The 27,918-nt window shown below is 40.2% G+C and overlaps 2 protein-coding genes and 1 gene segment (V, D, J or C); all 3 read right to left on the reverse strand.

Moving 5' to 3' along the window:
• The window catches only part of LOC143752587 (immunoglobulin kappa variable 3-15-like), a 251,047-nt gene that overhangs the window by 83,417 nt on the left and 139,712 nt on the right, over window positions 1–27,918 (reverse strand).
• Window positions 1,228–27,904, reverse strand: LOC143752445 (uncharacterized). 5 transcript variants are annotated; one of them, XM_077245527.1, is made up of 13 exons: window positions 27,807–27,904; window positions 27,556–27,702; window positions 27,154–27,270; window positions 26,984–27,073; window positions 23,496–23,594; window positions 23,333–23,392; window positions 22,602–22,717; window positions 22,396–22,440; window positions 21,139–21,475; window positions 20,964–21,062; window positions 20,571–20,688; window positions 18,900–19,236; window positions 1,228–1,772 (listed from the first exon to the last, which is right to left on the reverse strand). In XM_077245527.1, the coding sequence occupies exons 1-11, from the start codon at window positions 27,892–27,894 to the stop codon at window positions 20,591–20,593; spliced, it is 1,296 nt and encodes a 431-aa protein (XP_077101642.1). In that variant the 5' UTR covers window positions 27,895–27,904; the 3' UTR covers window positions 1,228–1,772; window positions 18,900–19,236; window positions 20,571–20,590. The 5 variants fall into 5 exon arrangements, with proteins under 5 accessions (XP_077101642.1, XP_077101640.1, XP_077101638.1 ...); XM_077245525.1 differs by having other exon boundaries at window positions 23,327–23,392; XM_077245523.1 differs by having other exon boundaries at window positions 23,285–23,392.
• On the reverse strand, window positions 4,382–5,679 carry LOC143752429 (uncharacterized). Its single transcript, XM_077245522.1, has one exon. It carries the CDS (start codon window positions 5,476–5,478, stop codon window positions 4,612–4,614), a length of 867 nt encoding a protein of 288 aa, XP_077101637.1. The 5' UTR covers window positions 5,479–5,679; the 3' UTR covers window positions 4,382–4,611.

The raw sequence follows: 27,918 nt of genomic DNA on the forward strand, positions 1-27,918 counted from the left end.
ATGTACTGCCTTTTTGCTCATTTTCAAGTCCCTTAAGTGTCAAAAGATCTTATAGCAACAAGCTTACAAATTAAAGATACTTTAAAGAGTATGTGTTTATAGGGCAGGAAACCCAATTCTTGTGGCCACAGAATTGCTTTTCCTGAAATCCTATAAAGTAAGATGATATGGTGGATTCCCACAAATATTAGTCTGACAATTGAGCTAATTAATTTAGCCTGTTTTGTAAGACGTTGTCCGTGTAGTTAATTGCAATCAACTTGTGGTTAAGTGCAAGGATACACAGACATGCATGCAGGTAAAATGACATATCATCCCTTATCGGGAGTTTTATTAACATGTACGACTGATCTAACCCAAACATGTATGAATAATTATTAATTACCAATTATTAATTATGATATGCAAATTCCCCACGGATTAGATCCGCCCCAGAGTCTTTACATAATATTCCATTCAAGGTCTTTCACATACACAGAGGAAATCCAAAGTCACAGACAGAAGAAATAATTGTGTCCAAATATATAGCAAAATTACTTGTTTTCTAAATAATAAAATCTTCTACAGAGGTTGCAATATATTCAGAACTCTGCCGCACGTGTTTTGACTCGTGCCTTTTTCTGTAACGCACCCAAGTTATGGAACACGCTACCCACATCTATTAGGGATGCTGTCTCTGTGGGTTGTTTTAAGAAACTTCTTAAAACACATCTTTTTGGTAAAGCTTTTAATTTATAATTGTATTATTTTTATGTATTTTGATCCTTTTATATATATATTTTTATTTTCCTGTTTGATTATTTTGTTCTGTTCATGTTGTAGCGCTTTGAGACTGAGAAAGGCGCATTACAAATAAAATGTATTATTATTATTATTATTGAATGGTAGTTTAATTGAGTCTAGGGCTTCAGTCAGTTTCGATTTGAGTTTTTGTGCACTACTGGGCCACCGTAGCCTTGGCTCAATTTGAACATTCTGCAATGAAAGTCTATGGGATTTTCAAGGTTTTTAATATTAATTTAAGAAATCTGAAAGTCAAATTAGTTAGAAAAGATATAGCAACTCGATTCAGAACAGTCTGAGTGTCTGAGCCGAGTTTGGAGTATGTAGAGTTAAAGCTCAAGGAGGAGTTAGAGTCAGCCATTTTATGTTAAGAAGAAAAAGAAGACGTTTAAATAGTATTTCAGTAAGTTCAGTAACTCACAAGCCAACTTAATAAATCATGTATCCAAACAAGCCAAACAACCATAAGGGCTTGGCCCCGTAAGGCTGCTTGCAGCTTTAATTACAATATAGATTGTATCAATGCAGCTTCACAATGATAATGTGAAAATAATACAACAGTTTATTTCTAGAAGAAAACTGAATCATCGTCCACCTTAAGTGAGGCGGATCAATAATATTGTTGAATATTAAATGTCCCCAACTAAGCAAGCCAAAAGCCAAGGCGACATTGGCAAGGAACCAAAACTCCATCAGTGACAGGATGGAGAAAAAAACCTTGGGAGAACCCAGGCTCAGTCAGGGGGCCAGTTCTCCTCTGGCCAACGAGTGAACAGTGTCTGTTTATGATCCAGGCAGCATTACAGGTCAGCGGTCAGATTGGATCAGAACATTATATTATGCAGTTCATCTGGTTGGAAGTCGGAGTCATCCTGCCGGTATAGAGACGAGATTGTTGAGGATCAGTGCCGATGGCTGTCGTGTCGATGAGGCCTTCACAGGGCTGATGAAGGATGCGTCATGGATGGGTCCAGGTGCAGGTCCACCATCTGATCTGGATACGGCCGGGATCCGGCTGACTTCAGTAACAGGGAAGGGACTGCTTAACACTTCAGGACTGCGTTGTCGTCGTCTCCAGGCGAAGGTCCTTCATCAGATCTGGATACGGCCTGGATCCGGCGGACTGCGGCAAACCTCGGATAAACAGAGAGACTAGTATTAGCGTAGACGCCATCCTTATGATGTAACGAGTACATCAGGAAATATGAGGAGTGTTCCTGGTTCCGGCTGATCTAAACTATGCAGCCTAACATTGAATTATAGAAGTCTATAGTGTGTTATGTGTATGTTAAGCCAAAGAGATGTGTTTTTAGTCTAGATTTGAACTGACAGACTGTGTCTGCTTCCCAGACAATGTTAGGAAAACTGTTCCAAAGTTTCGGTGCTAAATAGGAAAAGGATCTACCGCCAGCAGTCGATTTTGATTTTCTAGGTATTATCAACTGGCCAGAATTTTGAGATCGCAATAGATGTGAAGGACTATAGTGCGTTAAGAGCACACCCAGGTTCCTAACCGACGACGAGGACTTGACAGAGCAGCCATCAAGTGTTAGACAGTATTCTAGGTTATTACGTGAGGAAGTTTTTGTCCAATAATTAGAATCTCTGTTTTTTCAGAATTTAGTAGTAGGAAAATACTAGTCATCCAATTTTTTATATCAGCTATGCATTCCGTTAATTTGGTGAATTGGTAAGTTTTGTCAGGGCTTGAAGAAATATAGAGCTGAGTATCATCTGCATAACAGTGAAAACTAATGCCATGCTTCCTAATAATATCTCCTAATGGTAGCATGTACAGAGTGAACATCAACGGTCCTAGTACTGAGCCTTGTGGTACGCCATACTGAACTTGTGACCGATAAGACATCTCTTCATTTACTGCTACAAACTGATAACGGTCAGATAAGTATGATTTAAACCATGCTAGTGCAATTCCACTAATGCCAACATAATGTTCGAGTCTATTTAAAAGAATGTGGTCGATAGTGTCAAATGCAGCACTAAGCACTAAAAAGGAACATAGTTGTGAAAAAACTGCCTTTTCTTGTATCTTTGACAGAAAAGGTTGATTCGAGGTCGGCCTGTAATTGACTAAATCTGTAGGATCAAGTTGCGTTTCTTTAACAAGCGGTTTAATCAAAGCCAGCTTAAAAGTTTTTGGTATGTATCCTAATGACAAAAATGAATTAATGATTTTAAGAAGAGGATCTATGACCCCTGGAAGCATCTCTTTCAATAGTTTAGTCGGTATAGGGTCTAGCATACATGTTGTCGATTTAGATGATTTAACGAGTTTAGAAAATTCACCCTCTCCTATAGCAATGAATTAATCGAATTTTTCCTCAGTGAGACTACACTGCACTGCCTGATGGGATACTGTAGTAGACGGTTGCATAATTATAATTTTCTCCCTGATATTATCAATCTTGTAAGTAAAGAAGTTCATAAAGTCATTACTGCTTTGCTGCTTGAAAATTTCTGGGCTTGAAGCTTTATTTTCTTTATTTAGTCACTGTTTCAAATAAATACCTAGGGTTTTGTTTATTTTCTTCTAATAGGGTTGAAAAATAAGCAGATCTAGCAGTTTTTAAGGCCTCTCTCTATACAATCGAGCTCTTCTTCAATGCAATGCGAAATACCTCTAGTTTAGTTTTCTTCCAGTTTCGCTCCATTTTTCAGGCTGCTCTCTTAAGGGCCTGAGTGTGCTCGTTGTACCACGGCGTTGGACTATTTTCTTTAATCTTCTTTAAGCGCAACGGAGCAACTGTGTCTAAAGTGCTGGAAAAGAGAGAGTTAAAAGTTTCTGTCGCAATATCGAGTTCTTCTAAGCTATCTGGGATGCTGAGATGATGAAACTGATTAGGAATATTATTGATAAAGCAATCTTTAGTGGCAGAAGTGATAGGTCTAACATATTTGTAACACGGAGTCGGCTTTGCAGCCTTGGCTAAATGAAGTTTACACAAGACTAGATAGTGATCTGAGATGTCATCGCTCTGCTGCAGAATTTCAACAGCATCAACATCTATTCCATGTGATAATATTAAATCTAGAGTATGATTATGACAATGAGTAGGTCCTGACACGTGTTGTCTAACTCCAATAGAGTTAAGAATGTCTTTAAATGCCAATCCCAATGCATCTTTTTCATTATATACATGTATATTAAAATCACCAACAATTAGGACTTTATTTCCAGCCAGTACTAACTCTGATAGAAAGTCAGCAAATTATTTGATAAAGTCTGTATGGTGCCCTGGTGGCCTGTATACAGTAGCCAGCACAAATCTCAAACGGGATTTATCATATAAATTATATATTTTTACATGAAGCACCAACACTTCTAAAGAATTATATTTGAAACTAGACTAATTTTGAAAGTATTACTATAAATTACAGCAACACCTCCCCCTTTGCCTTTCAGACGAGGTTCATGTTTATAACCGTAATCTTGGGGGGTGCACTCATTTAAAGTAATGTTATTGTTTGGTTTCTGTCAAACACAGCACATCTAGGTTATAGTCTATAATCATATAATTAACAATAAGTGTTTTTGAAGTAAGGGATCGAATATTCAGCAACCCAAGCTTTATCATTTGTATTAAATCTGTTTTTTATTTGTTGAACATCAATTAAATTTTTAACCTTAGATGGGTTTGAAAGTTTTTTGTATTTCCTAATTCGGGGAACAGACACAGTCTCTATATGATGATATCTAGGTGAAAGAGCCTCTATGTGATGGGATTTATCTGACCTTGGTGACGCGAGGCCGCTAGCAGACGGTCGGTTTAGCCAGTTTGTCTGCTTCCTGACCTGAGCCCCAGATTGTCATGTTTGATCTCTAAGACTATGAGCCATATTACTAGAGAGAAGAGCAGCACCATCCCAGGAGGGATGAATACCATCTCTTTTCAACAGGTCAGGTTTGCCCCAAAAACTTTTCCAATTGTCTATGAATTCTATTTTATTTTGCGGACACCACTTATACAGCCAGCCATTGAGTGATGACAATCTGCTAACCATCTCATCACTCCTTCGAACAGGAAGGGGGCCAGAGCAAATTACAGAGCCTGACATCGTACTTGCGAGTTCACACACCTCTTTAACATTAATTTTAGTGATCTCCGACTGGCTAAGTCGAACATCATCAGTGCCGACGTGAATAATAATCTTAGAGAATTTACGATTAGCATTAGTCAGCACTTTTAAATTTGCTTTGATGTCAAGCGCTCTGGCTCCCGGCAAACATGTGACTATGGTGGCTGGTGTCTCTATTTTCACGTTCCGTGTAATAGAATCGCCAGTAACTAGGGCACTTTCAACAGGATTCTCAGTGGGTGTTTCACTGAGAGGGGAGAATCTGTTTGATGTTGTAATCGGAACGGAAGAGTGGTGTTTTGTCCCGCAACTACAGCGGCTCACTGTCACCCAATTGCCCTGCTGCACGGGCTCTACTTCAGCCGGAACCGAACAATGTACAGTGTTCTCTAAGCTAATCGCATCCAAAGCAGTATCTAAAGCCCTTGCACTCTTACAATCCTCAATTAAAGTTTGGATGCGTGTATCTAGTTCTGAAATCTTCTCCGTCAGCCTGACTATCTCCCTGCATTTATCACATGTAAATCCTATGCAGACGGAGAAGGCTTTACTATACATGTTACATGAAGTGCAAGTGACAATAAGAGGAGAAGACATGACTTACCGTGTTTGTTGACTGATTCTACTTACCACAGCTTTGATGGATTTGTAAAAGGCATGAGCGAAATAAATAAATAAATAAACAAATAAAGAGCGCACGGATGGCACGCCAACAGGCTAGCGAATTACAAGCGTGTTGTACTAGTAACGATTTAGATTGAAGCTAGCGATGTCGGGTTAATGTGATGTTGAGTAAGTTATATTTTAGCAATATAAACAACAGAGAATGATAGTAAATAATGATTCAAAATGGAAAGATATACGAAGCTACTAGGGATGGGAATTGATAAGAATTTAACGCGACCGTTTCCATTATCGATATTGCTTAACGATTCGATTCCTTATCGATTCTCTTATCGATTCTCATTGGGTGAGGGAATAAGTACAAATTTGTTTATTTGTATTAACTTATTGAACTTATAACTTATTTGTTTGTTAATTATTATTATGAGGAGGGGAGAGGACGCTGGCGCTGATTGTTCGCCGCTTCTCCTGGTTTCTCCTGGTTTCGCTTTTCTCGAGCTTTTTCTCGAGCTTCTTGGTTCCTGCAATATCTCCGCCTTTAAACGGATATCTGCAAAGAAATAATTTTTTCTCTTGACGCCGTGGATTATGCTGTGACTATCCTAGTTGTGTGGGTGAATATCATACCTTATTGCCTTCCTGGATTTTGGCTAACCGCGAGTAGCGGTGCCCAACCCGGCACTGTGTTGACGACCGACATCCTAATGGAACAACATAGGATTTCCAGCAATACTGAAATCAATTCGCAACAGGATCTTCTACCACGCCGAGCCCGATATATCCACAGAGGGTCGGGTCGCCGATTTGTTGTGTCCAAACACGGTGACCACAGCAACATCACATCTCTCTGGACAGCCTCACGCCACGCCGCACCTGGATTACGTCATCAGAGCGCCGACACTGGAGGATCATTAAACTCCGATTGGCACAACAGAAAACCCGGAGTGGATCACAGCGTCCTACGGCCTTGTAATAAACTGGACCTCAAAACTTCCATAACTATTGAACAATTTAATGTGCAGTCATTGTCAAATAAATCTGGACTTATACACGATCACATTTTGGACAAAGGGATAGATATTCTCTGCCTAAGTGAGACCTGGCAGCAGCCTGATGTCTATTCCTCTCTTAATGAGGCCTGCCCACCTGGGTACTGCTACCTTTCTAAGCCTCGTACAACTGGCCGGGGTGGGGGGCTTGCTGTAATATATCGCAGCAACCTGGTGCTATCACCCGTGGCTATTCCCAATATGGACACATTTGAAAGTCTTGTTTTTAATTGTAAACATCCGTTTTCTGCGACAATAGCTCTTATTTATCGTCCGCCTAAGCCACATTCAACATTCATTTCTGATATACACAGTTTTCTTATTTCTCTTTGTACAATATACTCCAACATTTTGGTTATTGGTGATTTCAATGTGCATATGGACTCCCAGATTTGCCGACTGGCATCTGATTTCAGGTACACATTGGACTGTATTAATCTACATCAGCTTGTTGATGTTCCAACACATACTAAAGGCCATATACTGGATTTAGTGATTACTGACTCTCTTACAGTTACTGGCCTTGAGGTGTATGATGTTGGTGTCTCTGACCATCTGGCAACATTATTCAAAATTCCACTGTCATTTTCTTTTCATAAACCAAAACGTCAGATGATTTTTCGAAATATCAAAAACATCGACTTTATCACTTTTAGTCAGGAGTTACATCTTCTCTCCCCTTCCCCAGATTTATCAATGGATGAACTTGTAAATTTTTACAACACCAGCCTTAGCTCCATTCTGGACAGTCATGCCCCAGTTAACAGCCGGACTGTCACTTTCTCTAGGTCCGCACCCTGGTTCACAGGAGAACTTAGAGAGATGAAGCAGTCTGGTCGTGTCCTGGAGCGGACCTATAAAAAATCTGGCTTGATGGTGCATAAATTGGCCTATCAAGAGCATTGTAGGGCCTATGCTAGAGCTCTCTCAAAGGCTAGGTCACAGCATTATTCCATGCTGATTAACAACAATGCAGGCGACTCCAAAAAATTGTTCTCCACAATTAACCACCTTCTCAAACCACAGACTCCATCATTCTACAGCTATACCGACTCAAATTGTAATAAATTTATGAACTTTTTCATTTCCAAAATAGACTGTGTCCGTTCAGCTCTCTCTCCTCTCACTTGTCCCACTCCTGACACCCCTACAGTACTGATCACGCAAAAACTTTCCAATTTTTCACCTACAACGCAACAGGAGGTTGAGATTATTATCCGTAAATCTAAATCATCCACTTGCTCTCTTGATCCCCTCCCCACCGCTCTGCTCAAAACCCACCATTCTTCCATTAGCCCTCTTATAACTAAATTGATAAATCTTTCACTGAAAACAGGAAATGTTCCAATAGCTCTAAAAACAGCTATTATTAAACCTCTTCTTAAAAAACCCACCCTAGATCCTGAACCTCTGTCAAATTACAGACCCATCTCTAACCTCTCTTTCATTTCAAAGGTGCTAGAAAAAGTGGTTTCCTCCCAGCTTCATACCCACCTCAGTTCTAAAGGTTTGTACGATAAATATCAATCTGGTTTTCGCTCTCAATACAGTACAGAGACAGCCCTCCTCAGAGTGACTAGTGACCTCCTTATGGCCTCTGACTCTGGTTCCACTTCTCTGCTTATCCTCCTCGACCTCTCTGCTGCATTTGATACTGTTGATCATCGTATCCTCCTTCATAGACTTCAGCACTATATTGGTCTCTCCGACACTTCCCTACAATGGTTTCGCTCCTATCTTACAGATAGGACTGAGTGTGTAGCCTTGGGGGAGGCAAAATCCTCACCTCACATTGTCACCTGCGGGGTCCCCCAGGGATCCGTACTCGGTCCAACCCTTTTTACTATTTACACGCTTCCCCTTGGTAGTGTCATCAGCAGGCATGGAATTCACTACCATTGCTATGCTGACGACACACAACTTTATCTTCATATCACTCCCTTCGGTTCCCCCTCTGCCATCATTTCCCGCCTCACCTCCTGCCTGGAGGAGATCGGGGCATGGATGAATCAAAATTTTCTGCAGCTGAATGGCTCAAAAACAGAAGCCATTCAAATTGGAACGCCTCACCAATTACGTTCGTCACCTATCACACTTGTTTCTTTTCTCGGCAATACTATTCCCCTCTCTCCCTCCGTTACTAACCTTGGGGTCAAGTTTGACCCATACCTTTCTTTTGACAATCATGTCACCTCAATTTGTAAGACCTCGTTTTTTCACCTCCGTAATATTTCCAAACTGCGTTCCTTTCTTTCCTTCCCAGCTGCAGAGAAGCTCGTCCATGCCTTTGTCTCCTCCAGGCTGGATTACTGTAACGCACTCCTGTGGGGAATCCCTGGTAGGAGCCTTCAAAAGCTCCAATTTGTGCAGAATAGTGCTGCCAGGGTCCTAATGAGGGTGCGGAAACACGAGCACATCACCCCTATCCTAAAATCCCTACACTGGCTCCCTGTTTATTACCGTATAGAATATAAGATCCTCCTACACACTCACCACTGTCTGCATGGTGCGGCCCCCACATACCTCACTGATCTCCTTTCCTTACACACTTCCACCCGGACCAGAGCAGGCAAACGGCATCTCCTGGTTACACCTAGGACACGGCTCAAGACTATGGGCGACAGGGCTTTTAAAGCATCCGCCCCTCGTCTATGGAATGCCCTTCCGGAACAACTCAGAACTCCCAAGACTACTGATGTTTTTAAAAAAGAGCTGAAAACTTATCTTTTTAGAAAAGCATATTTTTAAAATATTTTTTTTTGAAAAGCAGTGTTTTTAAGTGTCTGCGTATTGATTTTTATCTTATTTTTATTTATTTATTTATTTTAATTTTTTTCATGTAAGCACTATGAGATTTGATGTCAAATGTATAGTGCATTATAAATAAAATTCATCATCATCATTATTAACTCGCTGACACAGCACAGAGTATTAGGGGTGTGAACCTACACTGGTCTCACTGCTCGGTTCGATTACGATTATCATGTCATCGATTCAGTTCAATTCAATATCTCGAAGCATTACATGCACTGGCTCCTCAATTTTCAATTTTACTTCAAAAGTGATGTGTGCGTGCGCGTGTTCACCTGTTCAATCCCACCTGTTCAATTCTGCCTCAATGCCATGTTTGCTGCGTTTTGAACAAAACAAGGCAGCGCGTGTGTGACGTCATGACACATTTGCAACGAGCGGAACCGATAAGCGGAATCGTTAAGCAGGCATACTAATGGTTCCAAGGAATTGGTTCACTGGGCACCGGTTCTGAAGAAGAACCGGTTCTCGATTCCCATCCCTACTACAGACGCAAACCAACTCAGCAGAGCAGCGGGGTAGACAGGAGCAATCGAGATCGGCCTGAGTGAGTGAGTGAGTGTGTGTGTGTGTTTGAGAGAGATTGAGTGTGTGTGTGTGAGAGATTGAGTGTGTGTGTGTGTGTGTGTGTGTGTGTGAGAGAGAGTGAGATAGTATGTGTGTGTGTGTGTGTGTATGTGTATGTGTGAGTGAGAGAGATTGAGTGAGTGTGTGTGTGTCTGTGAGATTGAGTGTGAGTGTGTGTGTGTGAGAGATTGAATGAGTGAGTGTGTGTGTGTATAATTCAATGTTAGGCTGCATAGTTTAGGTCAGCCGGAACTGGGAACACCTCCCATAAATCCTGATCTACTCGTTACATCGTAAGAAGGATGGCGTCTACGCTAATACTACTCTTTCTGATTATCCGAGGTTTGCCGCAGTCCGCCGGATCCAGGCCGTATCCAGATCTGATGAAGATCTTGCGCCTGGACATGACGACACAGCAGTCCTGAAGTGTCAAGCAGTCCCTTCCCTGTTACTGAAGTCAGCCGGATCCCGGCCGTATCCAGATCAGATGGTGGACCTGCACCTGGACACAAATTACAACAACTTTATAATATTTGAATGATATAGTACACCTCACTTATTTCTGGTTATGTTTACTTTCAATGTACTGTGATCAATGAGATGTCAGTGTTCGTCTAAACTAGCGACCGCGACGCTGAAGTGTGTGAGAACAGAGGAATAACATCAGTGCGAACCACCAATATTTGTTTATTGGGATTAAATATTTTAACCATTCTGTGTCATTTTTCAATGTCAATCTTTTCACTATTTACATGTTTATGCCCAAAATGATATAATATTCCAAGTAGTTGAGTGTCATTCTCCTCTACGCTGTGTGCGTTATTGATTAAATAGCCTAGCCTATTTAACATGGTTACAGGCACCTCGGGCACCCCATTTTAAAAGACTGGATTAAACACCAGCGCACACAAGCAATCCTTTTAATACTCAATTTCATTTAAAAATGTAAACCCAATAGGTATGACATGTCAGAAATAGAAAAAAACTGTTCATGACAAAACGAGCATATAGGACTGCCGCAGCTTAGTGGATAAATATTTTTTAAATTTAGATTTTTTAAATTTAGATTTTTTAAACTGAATAAATTTATTATTCAGAATGCACAGTTGGAAAGAAAATATATTTGTAGGAACATTTCAGCAGGCTCAAGATAATTAATACAGAGATCATTATTCACTGTTTTAATCAATGGCAGCCATTAAACTGATAATAATCTGCATGTGTGGAGGTGCGCTGAACTCCCGATATGCACTAACTAGAACGCGGAAGTAGTTGTGCAAGTAGTCCATTGACGTGCTACATGTGAATAGGGCTGGGACGGATACCGCATTACCGCAATACCGCGGTCACGTGACTCCGACCGCGGGTCTGAGCTCGTCACCGTCATCAACGCAAAAAAAAAACAAAAAAAACTTGGCCTGCACGTGTGTGCACATTGTGTCTAATGACATGGATTCATTGATTCTAATGACATGGATTATGTCTAATGATATTGTGGCTTACATGGATTCAAGGTTTTCTAAACAAAACTTATCATCAAAAGATGGAGCAAATCCGACCTTTCGCGAGTTGAGGAGCGCAATGTTCCATGACGCATAATAACATTCCATTCGTATTAGAGATGCGCGGATGGGCTATTATTATTTCATCCGCAACCGCATCATAAAACTCATCATCTGTCCGCACCAACGTTTCTTCGTCTTCTTCGTCAATCAATTTTCGAAACCGCATCCGCGGCGCTGACTGTTTTAAGGTCTATGAGCGATGCGAGGCGCTGCTGCCGCGAGGCTAGAAAGCTCTTGGCTGTTCTAGAAAGAACACTGATCCAATGCAGCAAAGATATTTAAAGGCTAAAGTCCCTAGCATATTGGCTATGTTGTATCCCCAGACTATCAGCAGTGAACTCCGTCTCCGATCGGCGCACAGGGATAAATATGAATAAGTAAAAAACCTGACCCTACCTGACTAGGCTACTGTAGACTAAATGGATGAAAATTTGACTATTTCAAATTGTGCTTGTTTTTTTTCGGATGTAGGTGACAATGTAGGTGTAGGTGACAATATTTGACAATATATTGGCTATTTAAAGCGGTTTACTGCCATACCGCGGGAAAATCTTGCTTTTCAACCGCGGTTAGAAAAAATCCATACCGCCCCAGCCCTACATGTGAACAATATTATTTGTACTGTCCTGTAAAAATTATGTAGTTCATTTCAACTATTCAGCCTTTATGAGCAAGAAACTAATGCGCAAACGGCAATCTCATCGTTTTGATTTCAGCAAATCAGTTTGAGCGAATGCACTGATTAATATTCACGAACCCGGCAGCTCATCAATCCTTAGTGCGGTTTATATTCTTATTAGTAGCAGAATTCGTAGTAGTACTATTATCCAGGGCTCGACATTAACTTTTTGAGGCACTTGTCCTTCGGACAAGTAAATTTATGTTTCACTTGTCCATGCACAAAAGTCACTTGTCCGGGTAATCAATTTGCAAGTCCTGTCAGTTTAAACATCAAGCGCAAGAACTGGAACTTGCGCACTGTTTTCTGTCAGCCTTTCTAACCCGTATTTTTGTCCCGCCATCGCCTTATTTGACCGGTGAGTGATGTAGATGAGTGTAGATGACTGACTGCTGCGCTTGTTTAACTGAGAGAACGAGCAGAGAGAGTGAAAGCCCCGGTCGCGCGCGTGCACTCTCACCGTCTTCAAACTGTCTTGCTCTCTCTCCCTCCCTCGCGCATATTAATGAATTGAGTTGTTGACTGAAATATCTTTGAGAATACACGATGGTAAAAGTTTTTTTTTTTCTGAACTACCACTGGTTGTGAATTGTGCTAAAATAACGTTGCCTTATCTTCTCTGAAAAGCGTTTCACACATTCAGATGACATAAACCACACTTTCAATAAACAAAAAAAATCTATCCAGTGATGAAATGTTTTCTGTGTTGACACAAATCTTGTGCGATGTCCTAAACTGCCTGTATAATCACACAACGTGTGCCGTGGTCCGTTAACGTCTGATTCGCGAACTAACGTTAATGACTCCTTTAAACCGACTCACTTTAATGAATGGTTAAAACAACTGATCTGTCCAACACTGAACTCAAGAGACATCGGAATCGGAAACACTATCCACTTGTTTCCGGGGGGCGCTACTGTAAAAAATAAAGTGGGTGCAACTTCCGGTCAGGTGGCGGAAGTAGCATACCAATGGTATTTTGTGTGCTATTTAGCGAAGAGGCTAGGTGTTTTCTTTTTATTCAGATCATTTTTTTACTATTTAAACTAAGTCGCAAACCTTTATGAGAGATGTCGTTACGGGGCTCATGGACAACATGTGCTAATTCAGTGGCCAATTTTATTATAGCCTACAAATATCCCATTATAAACATCTCAATGTTTTCGGTGCTGATGCAGACGTGTTCATGTAGCATGTAAGGGTGGCGCTGCCAATAAAACACCTAAAAGCTGTCACAAAGAACCGGCAAAAGTAATGATTATGAATATGTAAAATATGGCAATGATACATTTTAATTAGGCTATTTATTAATAAACAAGTGTTTTCTGTGTCGATGCTGACTCGCGATCTACACATTAGTGAACGCGCCGGAGAAAAATGCACATTTCATACGGATTACATAGTTTTCTTTCGTTTTGAATTGTTCCGTTTAAGACATTTCAAGCGTTCTGTAGATAATATATATATATATATATTTCTCAGGTCTGTAAGGCAAGTAGACTATGCTGAGTTTCGGTTCATTTATGAGACGAGCTGCAGTTCAGGCGCCGGCGCCTCCGTGTGGTGATATTATTGTCTGCTATATTTACTTATTATTTATTAAATCCAGGTAATTTGTGGATGAAACATTAATTAAAATGAAGATACAATTAATACAAAACAAAATTTAACTTTAAAGAAAGGCTTAGTGCTTTCTGTTTGAGGTCTGTAAAAGTTTTAAAGCAGTCTTTTAGTAGGCTAACGCTTTCAGGGAGCTGTCACGTCCCGTAACATTGTTTTTTCCCCATAAATGCGAACACGAAAAATAAAATAAAATGAATATTTTATTTTCTGTAGAGAGCCAACCCTTCTTCATCCAGTGGGTAGTATTACTTTAGGTTGCGCAGTGTAATTCACACATTTCACAGAATTACTAAAAAAAACATTTGCCACCTAAAACTAAGATTTTTTTTGTGTCACGTCCGTTACACATAGCATGTGTATTTCCCTCATATTAAATATAAAATGCATGTGTTATATTTTTCTAATGTCTGGACTCCTTTATTAATGGAGTATGATATATAAACAGAAGTTTTAATATATTAAATGCATTTTTTGTGGTATTGCATTGTATAATGTTAACTTCAAATAATAGGCTACTAATAGTAATTTAAAGATATGCTATAGCCTATTGGATCTGGACGGGAAGGATAACTCTGGGAGTTGAAATTCTCCCTTCACACACCGCGACACAGGTTCGTGGATCGAATTCGGTTTTATATCGGGTATGTTACAGCATATTTGACATGATGACACGAGGGTCTCTGTTTAAGAAACGCCGGCTCGCAGCGGCAGGTTCCAGAGCACCGCAGCGCATCTTGAAGTTTAGCCTAACCTCCAGTTTAACTGCCACAAGTTGATCTTCTAGTAATAAAGAATTCATCGTGGAAAAACACGCTGTATTTTTATTGCATTTTTAATTTATAAAAAGTTAAATAATTATAAATTTGAATATAAATATTAGTTTAGCCTATAACATAAAGGTGATGATACAGGGCAACTTTTTGAGCAATGTTGCCGGGCAATCTTGCCGAGCGATTGTTGCTTGGCCACTTTCCCATTGAAAATGGGCAATATATTTCTATCTGGATAATTTAGATCGGTTGTGGGCCCTGTGTCTCATCTGGTTGCCCGTTGACAGCAACATTGCCCATCAACATTGCTCAAAAAGTTGCCCTGTGCATCATCACCTTCAGTCGATTGTTAATTCTCCCGACGATCGATTAAGAAAATGTAATCGAATGCCCATCCCTAGAAGGCTAAGTTACTGCTATTTCACCCTTTTTTAATTTCGTTGAGGTTATGTTCCCACATCGTTAGCAAGTTTGGATCGCTAACGTTACATCTTGAATGACTGTCAACGGTTGAATGAATGAACGAGTGTCCCGTCCATAGGTCCCGTCAGGTCTCGCTTGTTTACTTAGAACCGGAAGACGCGCCCACTTTTGACGCAAGGCCTCATGGGACGTAGGAAACTTGTGGATACAATAAGGTTCCATTTATTAAAGTCTAGTTAACTGATTATTTAACATTCTATTAATATTAGTTTATATGCGGATTTACTCCATGACAAAACCACCCCAGTCATTCTAGAATGATTCATTCTTTCCAAATAGAGCTATTCAAGTCATCTGGTGAAATTGTTTTTATAACGCATTATTACATGGCTTGGTTGAATTCTAATGTAGAATGTGGTGTGTTATTTCTTGATAACAGACCGCTGCTAACTTAACACACCGTTGCCATGAAAAACAGAGTGTTGCCATGGATTCTAACCGTAGAGACGGAACGGACTATTTTCTTTAGCGGAAGCTAGGGCTGCACGATATTGGGAAAAAATTACATTGCGATATTTTATTTTTCTGCGATATATATTGCGATATGAAAACAATTTCACCCAATGACTTGAATAGCTCTCTTTGGAAAGAATGAATCAACTGAATGACTGGGGTGATTTTGTAATGGAGTAAATCTGCATAGATTCTATTAACTAATGTAGTTAACTAGAGTTTAATAAATGGAACCTTATTGTAAAGTGTTTCCGATTTGTTATGTCTCTTGAGTTCAGTGTTGGACAGATCAGTTGTTTTAACCATTCATTAAAGTGAATCGGTTCAAATGAATCATTAGTTCGCGAATTGGAGGTGTCATTAACGGACCACGGCACACGTTGTGTGATTATCCCGGCAGTTAGGACATCGCACAAGATTGGTCTCAACACAGAAAACATTTCATCACTGGATAGATTTTTTTTGTTTTGTTTATTGAAAGTGTGGTTTATCTGAATGTGTGGAACGCTTTTCAGAGAATATTTTTTTAGCACAATTCACAACCAGCGGTAGTTCAGGAAAAAAATATATCCGAATGCTTCACCTAAAACTTCGGTCTTCCGACTTTTTACCATTGTGTATTCTCAAAGATATTCAGTCAACTCAATTCATTAATATGCGCGAGGGAGGGTGAGAGAGCAAGACAGTTTGAAAACGGTGAGAGTGCGCGCGCGACCGGGGCTCTCTCTCTCTGCTCGTTCTCTCAGTTTTGCGCAGCAGTCAGTCATCTATCATCACTCACCGGTCAAATAAGGCTTTGGCGGGACAAAAATACGCTTTGGCGGCCGCCAAAAAATGTTCAATGGAGGAAGGGCATTCTGACTTTATTTTGAATTCTCGTGTTCGTTCAAGCTCAGAAATAAGAGAAAGACCACTGCTCTGCCCGGCTCACAGAAAACAACGCGCAAGTTCCAGTCTTCTTACGCTTGATGTTCGAACTGACAGGACTTAAAAACACATGCAAATGATAAACTTTCACTATATGATGGTTAAACTTTGCAATTAATCCGCGAATCGCAACCGTTACGGGCCGGGAAGCTGCTGGCCCGTACTGATCATGAATCACGGATCAACTGTATACTGTACGACTTACATCGCAACATCCTGCGATGTGACTATCGTGGATGCGCACATCGCGATATCGATGCTAAAACGACACATCGTGCAGCCCTAGCGGAAGCAATACAATCGTTTTTAAATCAATAAACTCCTTTTTAAATCAATATTTTGTGTAAAATTATTGATTTATTTGGTAGGTAGCCATGTAATAAGCGGGATAATGTAGAGCGAGGCGGTTGTTATTGCGAATACAACCCCTTCAGGCTGATTAGGACCCCGACGCGAAGCGAAGCTCTACATTATCCCTTAACGTTGCATATACTGTATCATTTTTTACCAATGTCGTGCAGCCCTAATACAAATGCTGTTAATGGTTGTTCACAGTTACACGGCTAGCTAGCTAACGTCACTTAGCTTGTCAGCCAGGTTGGGTTGCCCCCGACAGACGCCACAGAGCATAACTCCGTCTTCATAAATATCCCAGTCGAATTCATCTTTCCATTTGGTTACAAATTTTCGTTCCCGTTTTAATTCGTGTGGTTGTTGGTGTAAGGTGACTTGTTTTTGGAGCTTTTCCTGGCGCTTGGCCGGGCTGCGGAGCCTGAAGAAACATCACTCTCCACCACTGTTCTTGAGTCAGGTAAAAATGTTTAAACTCCTGATTGGCCAATCAAAGCATTCTGAGCTGGACGCTGGTTCGACTGATTGTGGGGGGAAAAAATGTGTTTGTTTCAAATCGGTAAAATGAAATCTGTAAAATCGACGTAATGAGTGACGCATAACGTGAAGTAACATGCCATTTTATTTTGTTTGAAATTTAACTTGTCCAGTGGGACAACTAATTTACTTTTCCACTTGTCCTTAAAAAAAAATCCACTTGTCCCGGACAAGCGGACAAGCCTTAATGTTGAGCCCTGCTATTCTATCAGTGTTATTCTTTTTTTTTTTTTTTTTTTTTTACAGAAACACTGACCGACAATGTCTTAAGCAACGCCAGTCCTAATTTCAGTTAAAATGACAAATCTGCATTCTTACGTTCTCATTCATACTGTTAGCAAGCTTGAGTTGAGTGAGACGTCCCCCAGTAATCGTTTCCCACTGTTATTTCTGCACACATGTGAGTTTTGGCTTGTATTAATGTCCTCAGACAGCATCTGTTGGGTTACTGCTGGGCTGAGCGTAACCCAACATTGGCTCCATGTTGCCTATTGTGTGAATCTCGAGACTACGTTTGTAACCTGTATCTCACTACTGCGTCTATAGACTGTGTTTGTAACCTGTATCTCACTACTGTGTCTATAGACTGTGTTTGTAACCTGTATCGTGTTTGTAACCTGTATCTCACTACTGTGTCTATAGACTGCGTTTGTAACCTGTATCTCACTACTGTGTCTATAGACTGCGTTTGTAACCTGTATCTCACTACTGTGTCTATAGACTGTGTTTGTAACCTGTATCTCACTACTGTGTCTATAGACTGTGTTTGTAACCTGTATCTCACTACTGTGTCTATAGACTGTGTTTGTAAACTGTATCTCACTACTGTGTCTATAGACTGTGTTTGTAACCTGTATCTCACTACTGTGTCTATAGACTGCGTTTGTAACCTGTATCTCACTACTGTGTCTATAGACTGTGTTTGTAACCTGTATCTCACTACTGTGTCTATAGACTGCATTTGTAACCTGTATCTCACTACTGTGTCTATAGACTGTGTTTGTAACCTGTATCTCACTACTGTGTCTATAGACTGTGTTTGTAACCTGTATCTCACTACTGTGTCTGTAGACTGTGTTTGTAACCTATATCTCACTACTGTGTCTATAGACTGTGTTTGTAAACTGTATCTCACTACTGTGTCTATAGACTGCGTTTGTAACCTGTATCTCACTACTGTGTCTATAGACTGCGTTTGTAACCTGTATCTCACTACTGTGTCTATAGACTGTGTTTGTAACCTGTATCTCACTACTGTGTCTATAGACTGTGTTTGTAACCCGTATCTCACTACTGTGTCTATAGACTGTGTTTGTAACCTGTATCTCACTACTGTGTCTATAGACTGTGTTTGTAACCTGTATCTCACTACTGTGTCTATAGACTGCGTTTGTAACCTGTATCTCACTACTGTGTCTATAGACTGTGTTTGTAACCTGTATCTCACTACTGTGTCTATAGACTGTGTTTGTAACCTGTATCTCACTACTGTGTCTATAGACTGCGTTTGTAACCTGTATCTCACTACTGTGTCTATAGACTGTGTGTTTGCATAAACTGTGATGATTGCTGGACTGACCTGCTCTCACACACACGCTCCCCGCCTGTGACGCTCCACACTCCTGCTGGACAGCGACGGCTTCTCCGGGTTCCTCATTCACTGCTCCTCCCCATCAAGCGGACGGCAGCAGCTCCGGCCCACGGTGGAGACTCTTCCGCTCCCCCCGACAACCCAGCACTTCATCACAACCTCTCCATTCAGCTGGGTGTCCACCATAGCGTCTGCTAAATGATTCAGTGTAATGTGAATGTCCAGGCCTGGTCCTCTCCTGTTCTTCACTGTCGTCGCTCCTGCTTTAATGCTCCCGTAGCTCCTCTGTGACACACTCGAGACTGGTGCTCATCTCCGCCTCGTCCTGCTCGCCACGGTAACACAATTAAATATTGTTTAAAATATTAAGAATCATTAAAACTGCTCGACTGAAGAACTGGCTGTTGTGTGACAGTAATTTCATCTATTAAACAAATCTAGTTATTTATTACTCTGCAGACCGGCCAACCTTGACATTTTTTCTGAGTAGCATCAGTGGGACGGGACACGGGGTTTGAGTGGGCTCATATATTCTCACAGTTTTGAGAATACAAGATATACACAAACACACGCCTATCTTCATTATTCTAGTTTATACTTATAACGTTTTTTGAATTTGACCCAAATCAAAAAGTTCACTTGCACCGCACTGAATGGGCTACATTATAATGTACACTACATTATAATAAAGTGAAAGTTTAAAGTTTCAATACAGCTCAAAACTATTTTTATTCATGATTAATATTGATTTGCATAATGTGTGCTGGTCAAGTCTAAAATTAAGAAACTCATAGAAAACAATAAAAAAAAAACATAAGAACATTGTGTGTACATGTGATTCATTTAAAATAGGCCACTTAATTTATTATTCCAATATCCAAATATGGTACTAAATCCCACAGAGAAAGGTTTTATATTTGTGCTGTCTTGCACATTATAAACAGGACACGCGTTAGCTGAATAAACGTTAGCCAAAACAAACTTATACAGAAAACTGTTGACAATGAATAGACAGGACCAATAGTAGCAAAACGAATCACTTATTCAAGAAAGAATATGAAGTAGGCCTATATAATGAGGGGTTTTGTATTCTCCAGTTTTAAAAATCGTTAAAATACCGTAAACAAAACCCCTCATTATATAGGCTACTTGATATGATGCTTTCTGATATTTTGACAGAAAAACACAAGCAAGAACAAACTTTAGACGTACAGTAGCCCGTCTTCTCTCTGTGTCGCGTCTGTGAGAGAGCTCGCGCAGCACTGAGACAACGGTACTTTTAAATCCAGAAGTAATTAACACGCTAGTTTTCATACTGAATGATTACGTAACATAATTAGGTACTTTAGTTATTTTTAGCACAAGAACATTACAAATTCTTCATGCTACATTTCTCAACACTGAGAATGAATAAATAAATGCTTGTTTCTCCAGACTCGCAGTTGTCAGTCATCCACAAGTCTGAGCACTTTCATAAAGCCATAGCGATTTCAAGTTTATTTAGATTATACTGTTCAGGGTGACTAGGTCCGAGTCTGTTCTATCTCAAATAATGTCTTTTTGATTTAAAGACCTGAATTGAACAAAAAACTAAAAATCTAAACAAAAATCAAAACAAAAAAAACAAAAAGAGACAAAACAAAAAATTCTTGTTCTTACTTTTTTGGCTTCTCTCTTCTTCATTCTCTGTCCAAATCTTCTGCAAACAAGGGATGATCTGCCATGTTCTCTGTAGTCAAGTAGTATTTTGCATCAGGCACATGTTCTGGGGAAATGGCTGTGAAGAGAGCGGATTAATCACGTTTGGCCTTTCTGTAATAGGCGTGTACACGTAAGGTGAATGCTACCATGACATACAAAGCATTTGTTGCTGTTACTATGACATGAACATCTAATCACTGCTAACATTCATTATCAGTCCCCTGTGTTTTACACTTTGCTCATTCGTCATCAAGGTTTGACAATTATCATTTTAATGTCACTTTATGTTTCAGAGCTTTATGTGTTTTCCAAGCAATGTTAGTTCCACTTTGTTCTTGTTATCGATCTTACCCCAGGACGGGTCTATGTTGTGTAGTACCATAGCGAATAGAGCCGTGCATTCCATTCCCAAAACCTCATCCGTTTCTTCCTGAATTTCCTCAAGAATTCCTGCAAGCAATACATTTCCAGTGTTTAGTAAAACATCACCAGTCATCAGTGATCTGTGCTCAAAAAGCCAACTCACTATTGAATTCTTTTTCGGCAACGTGTGCATATTTTATATGCAGGGTTTTTGGGTTGATCAGTATGAATCTCTTGAGTAATGGGTAAATAACATCCTTATCCTTGTAGTGAAGCACTGCAACATAGATTTGGCTCATGATGCGGTTCGCTGTCTCGTCGGTCAGGCACCCTCTGTTTCCTCTGATGAACTTCCTCAAGGGCACATAGGCAGGAAGATGTTCCATTACCAGGACGGTTTGGTCTTTCAAGAAGAAACGCTCATATAGCCGTATGGAATGGTCACAAGTTGGAGGCTTTTGCATTTCCCGCAATGTAGTGCCCTCCTTGACAAACTCAGGCTAAAGAAAAGAGATTGACAAAACATTGGCTAAATTCAAATCTCCTAATTAAAGAGTGAGGGAAATGAAAGATGAAAGCATTAGCCATGTTTCCATCACCCTGTTTTTATGCACATTTTAAAGTCTCGCATCAGAAACGTGATGGAAATGGCAAATGAGGAAAAAATCCCTTAAGTCGTAAAAAGTCACACACACACTCAAGTTCACACACACTCGCTTGAGGTGGTTTTTGACTTGTGCGAAAAAGGATTAATGCGAATATTGGGAGATGGAAACGCATTTGCCAAATTAATTTGATTTATATTGAACTATTCAAAATAAAACCATTGTAAGCACATCACAGTATCATTCGAATCAATGTCTCAGTGTGACTGGTACAAATGTCTCATTTCCAAATAAGTAAAACAAAAAGAGGTTCTGGCTATTTAATGGACCGCAGCAAGGGATTCTGGGCCTTTCTGTACTTCAGATCAGCCCGTGAGGCTGAGAGTGTGACCGAGACTTTCAGCCTCATGTATCTTTTAAAATGCTGGATTGCATCTCTTCTCTTTATTCCAGAGCATTTGATGTTGTGTATCGATTATCTTTGGATTGATTATGTAATTGGCATGATACATTTACCTGACATAATACATTGTTACATTTGATTATTCTAACTGACTTTGACACTATTTTCTTTAGAGTTAAAAGGAATAGTCAAACATTTGCTCACATTTAATGATGCTCATTCGAAAAAGATTTGCTTCACGTTTGGATGGAAACCCAGCTAATGAAAAAAAAACTTTACATGAACTCTACAACCGATGCTTCTAGGCTTTGGCTGTGTAATTCAGTGATATCTCATACTATCTATATTACCGAATTTAACAAACCAATTCTTTCTAGAGGATTTCATGAAGAATAAAGTGTTGTCAACTTACCGATCTTTCCCAAAATCTGCACCTCTCAACAAATTTGATGGCAACCTAAAAAATAAAGACAATTTTTGGCACATGATCATCTACAGTCTACATTTTTTAAACACTTTTTGATCAAAACTGTCAACACTGATGTTTATGGCAAGACTCTAAGTTCACAGAAGGAAACAAGAGACAAAACGTTTGTTTTTGGAGAAAGAGCAACATACTTTCTGGCCGTCCGATCTTCTAATTCCTTCATGGACACGATCATCATATCCCACTTTCTTTCCCACTTTATAAAAACACCGAAAGCATGTCGGTTCATGAGGAAATCTTAAGTTCACTGAAAAACACATAGCATCAACGTGTTAACATACAGCATGAGACTGAACACAGCAGTGCAGAACAGGAGCCAGTATGAGTGGAGATTACAAACTAAACCAGAACAACAGCTTGAGATGGAGATGACTCCAGTGGTACGTGATGCCTCTACTGTAAGCAAAAGTAGCATATATGTTCTCATGAACGTAGCCGTAGCAGCAGGGGGTGGTCGCTATATTGGACTGTCTCTAGAACTAGGGGTGCAGAAATCTCAGTTTACTCTAGACTACAGCGCTGCATGATGACGGGAGACTCACGGTCTGTGGCTCGGCTGGCCTCGGCTCCTGTCCGGGTGTTTGTGGACGCTCAAGGCGCTGTTTGCCAGGCTTTTAGTGCCTGTGAGCGTCGGTGTATGTGAATGAAATGTTTAGCCGCCAAGGCTTTCAATCACATGCAAATAATGAACTTTAGTGAATGGCGGTGTCCCATGTGTCCCGCTGTTATTTCTGCATACAGTTGTTACTAAACCAGAATATGCCGCCATTCCCCCGCGGTGTGTGTGTGTGTGTGTGTGTGTGTGTGTGTGAACCTCCGCTGTGTTCTGGCCCCTCAGACTCTGATCCTGACTCACCCTCACTCTGGCTGCTGGACTCTTCCTCTTCATTCTCCTCACCTTCTTCTTCCTCAGTGCCAGAGCCTGACGAAACACACACACACAATCAACACACATCTAACACAACTCAGAGAGAGAGAGAGAGAGAGAGAGAGAGAGAGAGAGAGAGATAGAGAGAGAGATGTACCCAGTGATGATGACTCTGGTGTGATGGTCTTCCTCTCACTGTCACTGATGTCCTGCAGATCAGACAGAAGATCTTTATCCTCCATCTTTCCCTCTCGCACTGCAAATATAAAAAAAACAAAATAAATATATATAAATATATATGTTTACAGCATTTTCATGCAACATGCCTGATTTAATCCTGGATTCCCGTGTGTGTGTGTGTGTGTGTGTGTGTGTGTGTGTGTGTGTGTGTGTGTGTGTGTGTGTGTGTGTGTGTGTGTGTGTGTGTGTGTGTGTGTGTGTGTGTGTGTGTGTGTGTGTGTGAGAGAGAGAGGGAACGATGGGAAAGGGGTGAGCAAGTAAAAATGAACTGCAACAACACAGTGGAACACCATGTAGTGCAAAAGGCTTTTTATAGGTATAGTCCTAAACTGTAATGAAAATGCACTGATGCAATAACAGGCAATAAACAGAGAGAATCAAACTTTTTTTGGAATGACTTCATGTATTAGGAAAATATATATATTTGCTACCGCGGGGGAATGGCGGGGTTGTGGATGTGGGGTGTGTATTTGCTGCCCTTAACCGCTAAGTGGCGCTGTAATCACAGACTTTGAAAAGTGGCAGTGTATTCTCTATGGCGTAATCTGCCGCGGCTCGTTGAGGGCTGAGGGCGCAGATAAATTCAAGTTAAACACTTGAGTATACTATAATAGCCTACTTGTCTTTTACTTCGTGTTATTTTAATTTGTTAGTAGATTTAATAAGTGACAAAACAGTGAAATAAATTAAAATAAATGATTGTAAAATTAAAACATTGTCAGGACTTCCTAACCGATGTTAGTCGGCAGCATTTGTGTTTTAGGATTAATTAAGAATTAAATAAGGCTTACAGTAGGATGTTATTATTAGCATACTTTTCTTTAATAAATAATAAAAACATTTCAACATAAACATTGCAATAGAAAAATGTCCCATCAATGAGTCTTTGCGTCAGGATAAGACGTTAAGCTAGGGTGACCAGATGAGATTCGGGACGGGGGCGGGGGCGGGGGTGCAATTCAACTGCATTGAACAATTCCATTTTTTTATGAAAAACCTATTTGGACACATCGAGAGATTTATCTGAAAGGAATTTTTCCTTTGCCAGTTCTGTATCACAGCTGGCTATCCGACACTCTCCGTCTGAGAGACAGGACATTAACACCCATAGGCTTAACACTACTGTCCTGCCCCCCCGATAACTGCCCCCCCAAACCCCCACAGGCGCTGAGACCAACAGAAGTCGCAGACATTAGCAGTATTAAAGTGTTGATAATGACAGAATTAAATCATTTAGGCTACATGTAGTAATATTTCTGTCATAAAAAAATTGAACTAAATATATTATTATTATTATTATTATTATTATATATCAAATTCCACAGAGATCAGTCGGGCTGAATCTTTGGATCCTGAGAACCAGGGAGCGATTAGTGAATTAGGCAGAGTTATTTTTATTTTTTCAAATAAATCTCGAACCACAGTGGGTATCTCCACCACAGAAAGCGTTTTGTCGTTAGTGTATTGTGAGTGTACATGAATAAAAGTTTACAGTTTTGAATGATTTACTCGTATCTGTAAGACCAAAACATGGCCTACGTAGTCTAGTCTATATTAAGTTGTTTTATGAGAAAAATAAATCAAATGAAAGCGCCGCCGCGTCTGTCGAACATTCAACATGCCAGAATAAAACCCGATTTTAGAACAATGCTGTAGCGCCACTTGGAGTTGTGTGCCAAAATACTTAATTATAAACTTCAATATCTCATTCAAAACAATCCCAAAACGTGCTGTGACATTTTTAAAAGCGGTGCATGCATTAAGGACAGACTAAATCGACTGCTGGCGGTAGATCCTTTTCCTATTTAGCACCAAAACTTTGGAACAATCTTCCTAACATTGTCTGGGAAGCAGACACAGTCTGTCAGTTCAAAGCTAGACTAAAAACACATCTCTTTGACCTAGCATTCACATAACACTCTATAGACTTCTATAATTTAATATTAGGCTGCTTAGATTAGGTCAGCCGGAACTGGGAACACTTCCCATAAATCCTGATGTACTCGTTACATCATAAGAAGAATGGCATCTACGCTAATTTTAGTGTCTTTGTTTATCCCGAGGTTTTCCCGCAGTCTGCCGGATCCAGGCCGTATCCCTATCTGACGAAGGACTTTCGCCTGGACCCGATGACAATCCAGTGCTGAAGTGCCAACTAGCCTCTCCCTATGGAGGATCCCTATACCACTCTACAGATAAAGCCTTGTGGGAAATTCGGTTCGGGTATCTACCTCTAAGTTATGAAATTCAGTATCAAAATGTTGATACAGGCCAGACAAGTAGTTTGGTTTGGTTTGTAGGGAATTACAAACCTGCGCACAAACACATTCAAACGCACATAAGACTTAATTCTTAATGTGCATGTGAACGCCATCAGCGTCTATCACAGGCTCACGTTTAAAGTTTGCGTAGAGAACTAAGAGTTTCCTGTTAAAACGGTTTCGTCTGAGCGGCCCCTAAAGTTAATAACTAATGATCGTTTTATATATTTTATATGCTCTACTGGTGAAGTATAGCATTGATTGAGGGAATCATTGAGGGAATAAAATGATTCAGCAAAAGCAGGGATATTTAGACCAAATGGAAATCCGCGTCTCCCTGGCCAATCACACCTTGCACAACCATATTTTTATTATTATTAAACAAATTCAGTCATTCTGTTCGATACTATTCGTTCCTTGGTATAAAATGGAAATGCATGGTCATTTTATTTTAAAAATAAGCACAAAAAAACCTAAATGCTGTAACAGAGTTTTAGAAGAGGACAAATCTCTCTCCATTAATAATAATAAAACAATTACGGAAGTCCATGTTTGTTCGGGATCTGAACCGGTGTCATCTACATCAATGAAACCTAAGTTCTGCCACACGACCACGAATTCACTAGACAGAAGTGCAGTTGTTCACTTCAGTAAGTGTGTGTGCGCTCACACGAGAGAAAAGCGCTCTTCATTCTCATTCCTCAATAGAATGGTAAAAATAATCAGCATCATTGCAGCTCATTTATGTTCACTGACTGCGAGATATGCCTATAATGCTCTTTTGCTGTATCTTTTGTTTGTTTATTTGCTATTGCGCTGCTATTCGCGCTGAATAGGCTTCTGTTGTGACACAGTTTCAACTTTTGTAACTTTTGTTTCATTATTGTACAGGGAATGTCAATAGCTCTTTTGTATTTTTCATGTTTGTTGTAGGCTTATTTGGAAATGACCATAGTTGTAGTATTTCATCCTTACTGTTTTGCAGAATGTCCCTCAGCGCCACCTGGCGGTCATTTCGTGAATGACTTTGAAATGCGTCCGGTTTAGTTTTGCTGCGGGGACTTTGCCGCGGGAGCTAATAGGCATTCTGGTTGACTACCTACTGTACATGTGAGTTTTGATTTGTATTGATGTCCTCAGTTACCTGTCGGGTTGTTCTGCGCAGGCACATCTGTTGGGCTTCTGCTCGATGGTTGAGCACTGCTGCTATCCATTCCCTCAAACTGCATGGTGCCTAAGGAAAAATTAAAACCAGCATCAGAAACATCAGGCCGAAGCGGACATGAGTCAGAGTGGTAATAACTCGAGACTCACCGTCTGACTCGAGTGCATCTGTGCCTGGTGTTTTCTTAAACCAGTCATGATCTAACATGTTCTGTAAGGTGATCCCTGACTCTCTGTCACGAACTTTCCGAAGTAGATCCTGGCATTCTGTAAAAGTTTTCAGAAGAGAGCTGATTAGTCCTGTTTGATTTTGAGATATGTCGTTTATGTAAGTAAGGTAATGTGACCATCAAATACACTGCATTTGTTGCTGTTACTATGGCATTCTCTGGATGCCCATGAACATTTATTCAGTGCTGAACTTCACTGTCAGTCCGCTGTGCTTTACACTTTGCTTATTTGTCATCAAGGTAACTTTACTGTCACTTGTGTAAGAGCTTGACATGTTTTCAAGCAATGCTATTTCCATTTCGTTCTTGTTTTTGGCCTCACCTTTGGACACGGGTGTATTTTTCCAACCAAACCAGAGTTTCAGAGATTTTGCTTCGACCATCCCCTTCAGCACTCTGTATAAGCCTTCATTTGTTGCCATTAAAGCCTGAATTCTCCTCTCTGCTACTGACTTCAATTTGGCTGTTTCTGTAAGCAATACGTTTTTCAGTGTTAAAAAAACTTTAAAACACCCTTATTTCCATATCCTGTGCATAATAAATCAGTGATTTGTGCTCAAAAAGCAAACTCACGTCTTTCGCTGATGGTCAGTGCTCTGTAAAAGCCGGTTATCTTGATCTGCATGGTGTCAGGGTCGATGAGTACTTTTCTCAGGCTCATGTCTTTATAATAAACACCATGTTC

This window comes from Siphateles boraxobius, unplaced genomic scaffold (genome assembly GCF_051911475.1).
Source record: "Siphateles boraxobius isolate OS27281-9 unplaced genomic scaffold, OSU_SipBor_1 102, whole genome shotgun sequence".
In the NCBI taxonomy this organism is placed as follows: Eukaryota; Metazoa; Chordata; class Actinopteri; order Cypriniformes; family Leuciscidae; genus Siphateles; species Siphateles boraxobius.

What these genes read in the sequence shown, in the direction of transcription:
- LOC143752429 (XM_077245522.1), bottom strand. Translation starts at nt 5,478, where the DNA reads ATGTCTTCTCCTCTTATTGTCACTTGCACTTCATGTAACATGTATAGT.
- LOC143752445 (XM_077245523.1), bottom strand. Translation starts at nt 27,894, where the DNA reads ATGAGCCTGAGAAAAGTACTCATCGACCCTGACACCATGCAGATCAAG. An exon ending in TGCGCAGAACAACCCGACAG is followed by an intron (nt 23,595 to 26,983) that starts GTAACTGAGGAC and finishes TTATATTTGCAG; the next exon opens with TGCGAGAGGGAAAGATGGAG. An exon ending in CAACATAGACCCGTCCTGGG is followed by an intron (nt 20,689 to 20,963) that starts GTAAGATCGATA and finishes CTCTCTTCACAG; the next exon opens with CCATTTCCCCAGAACATGTG.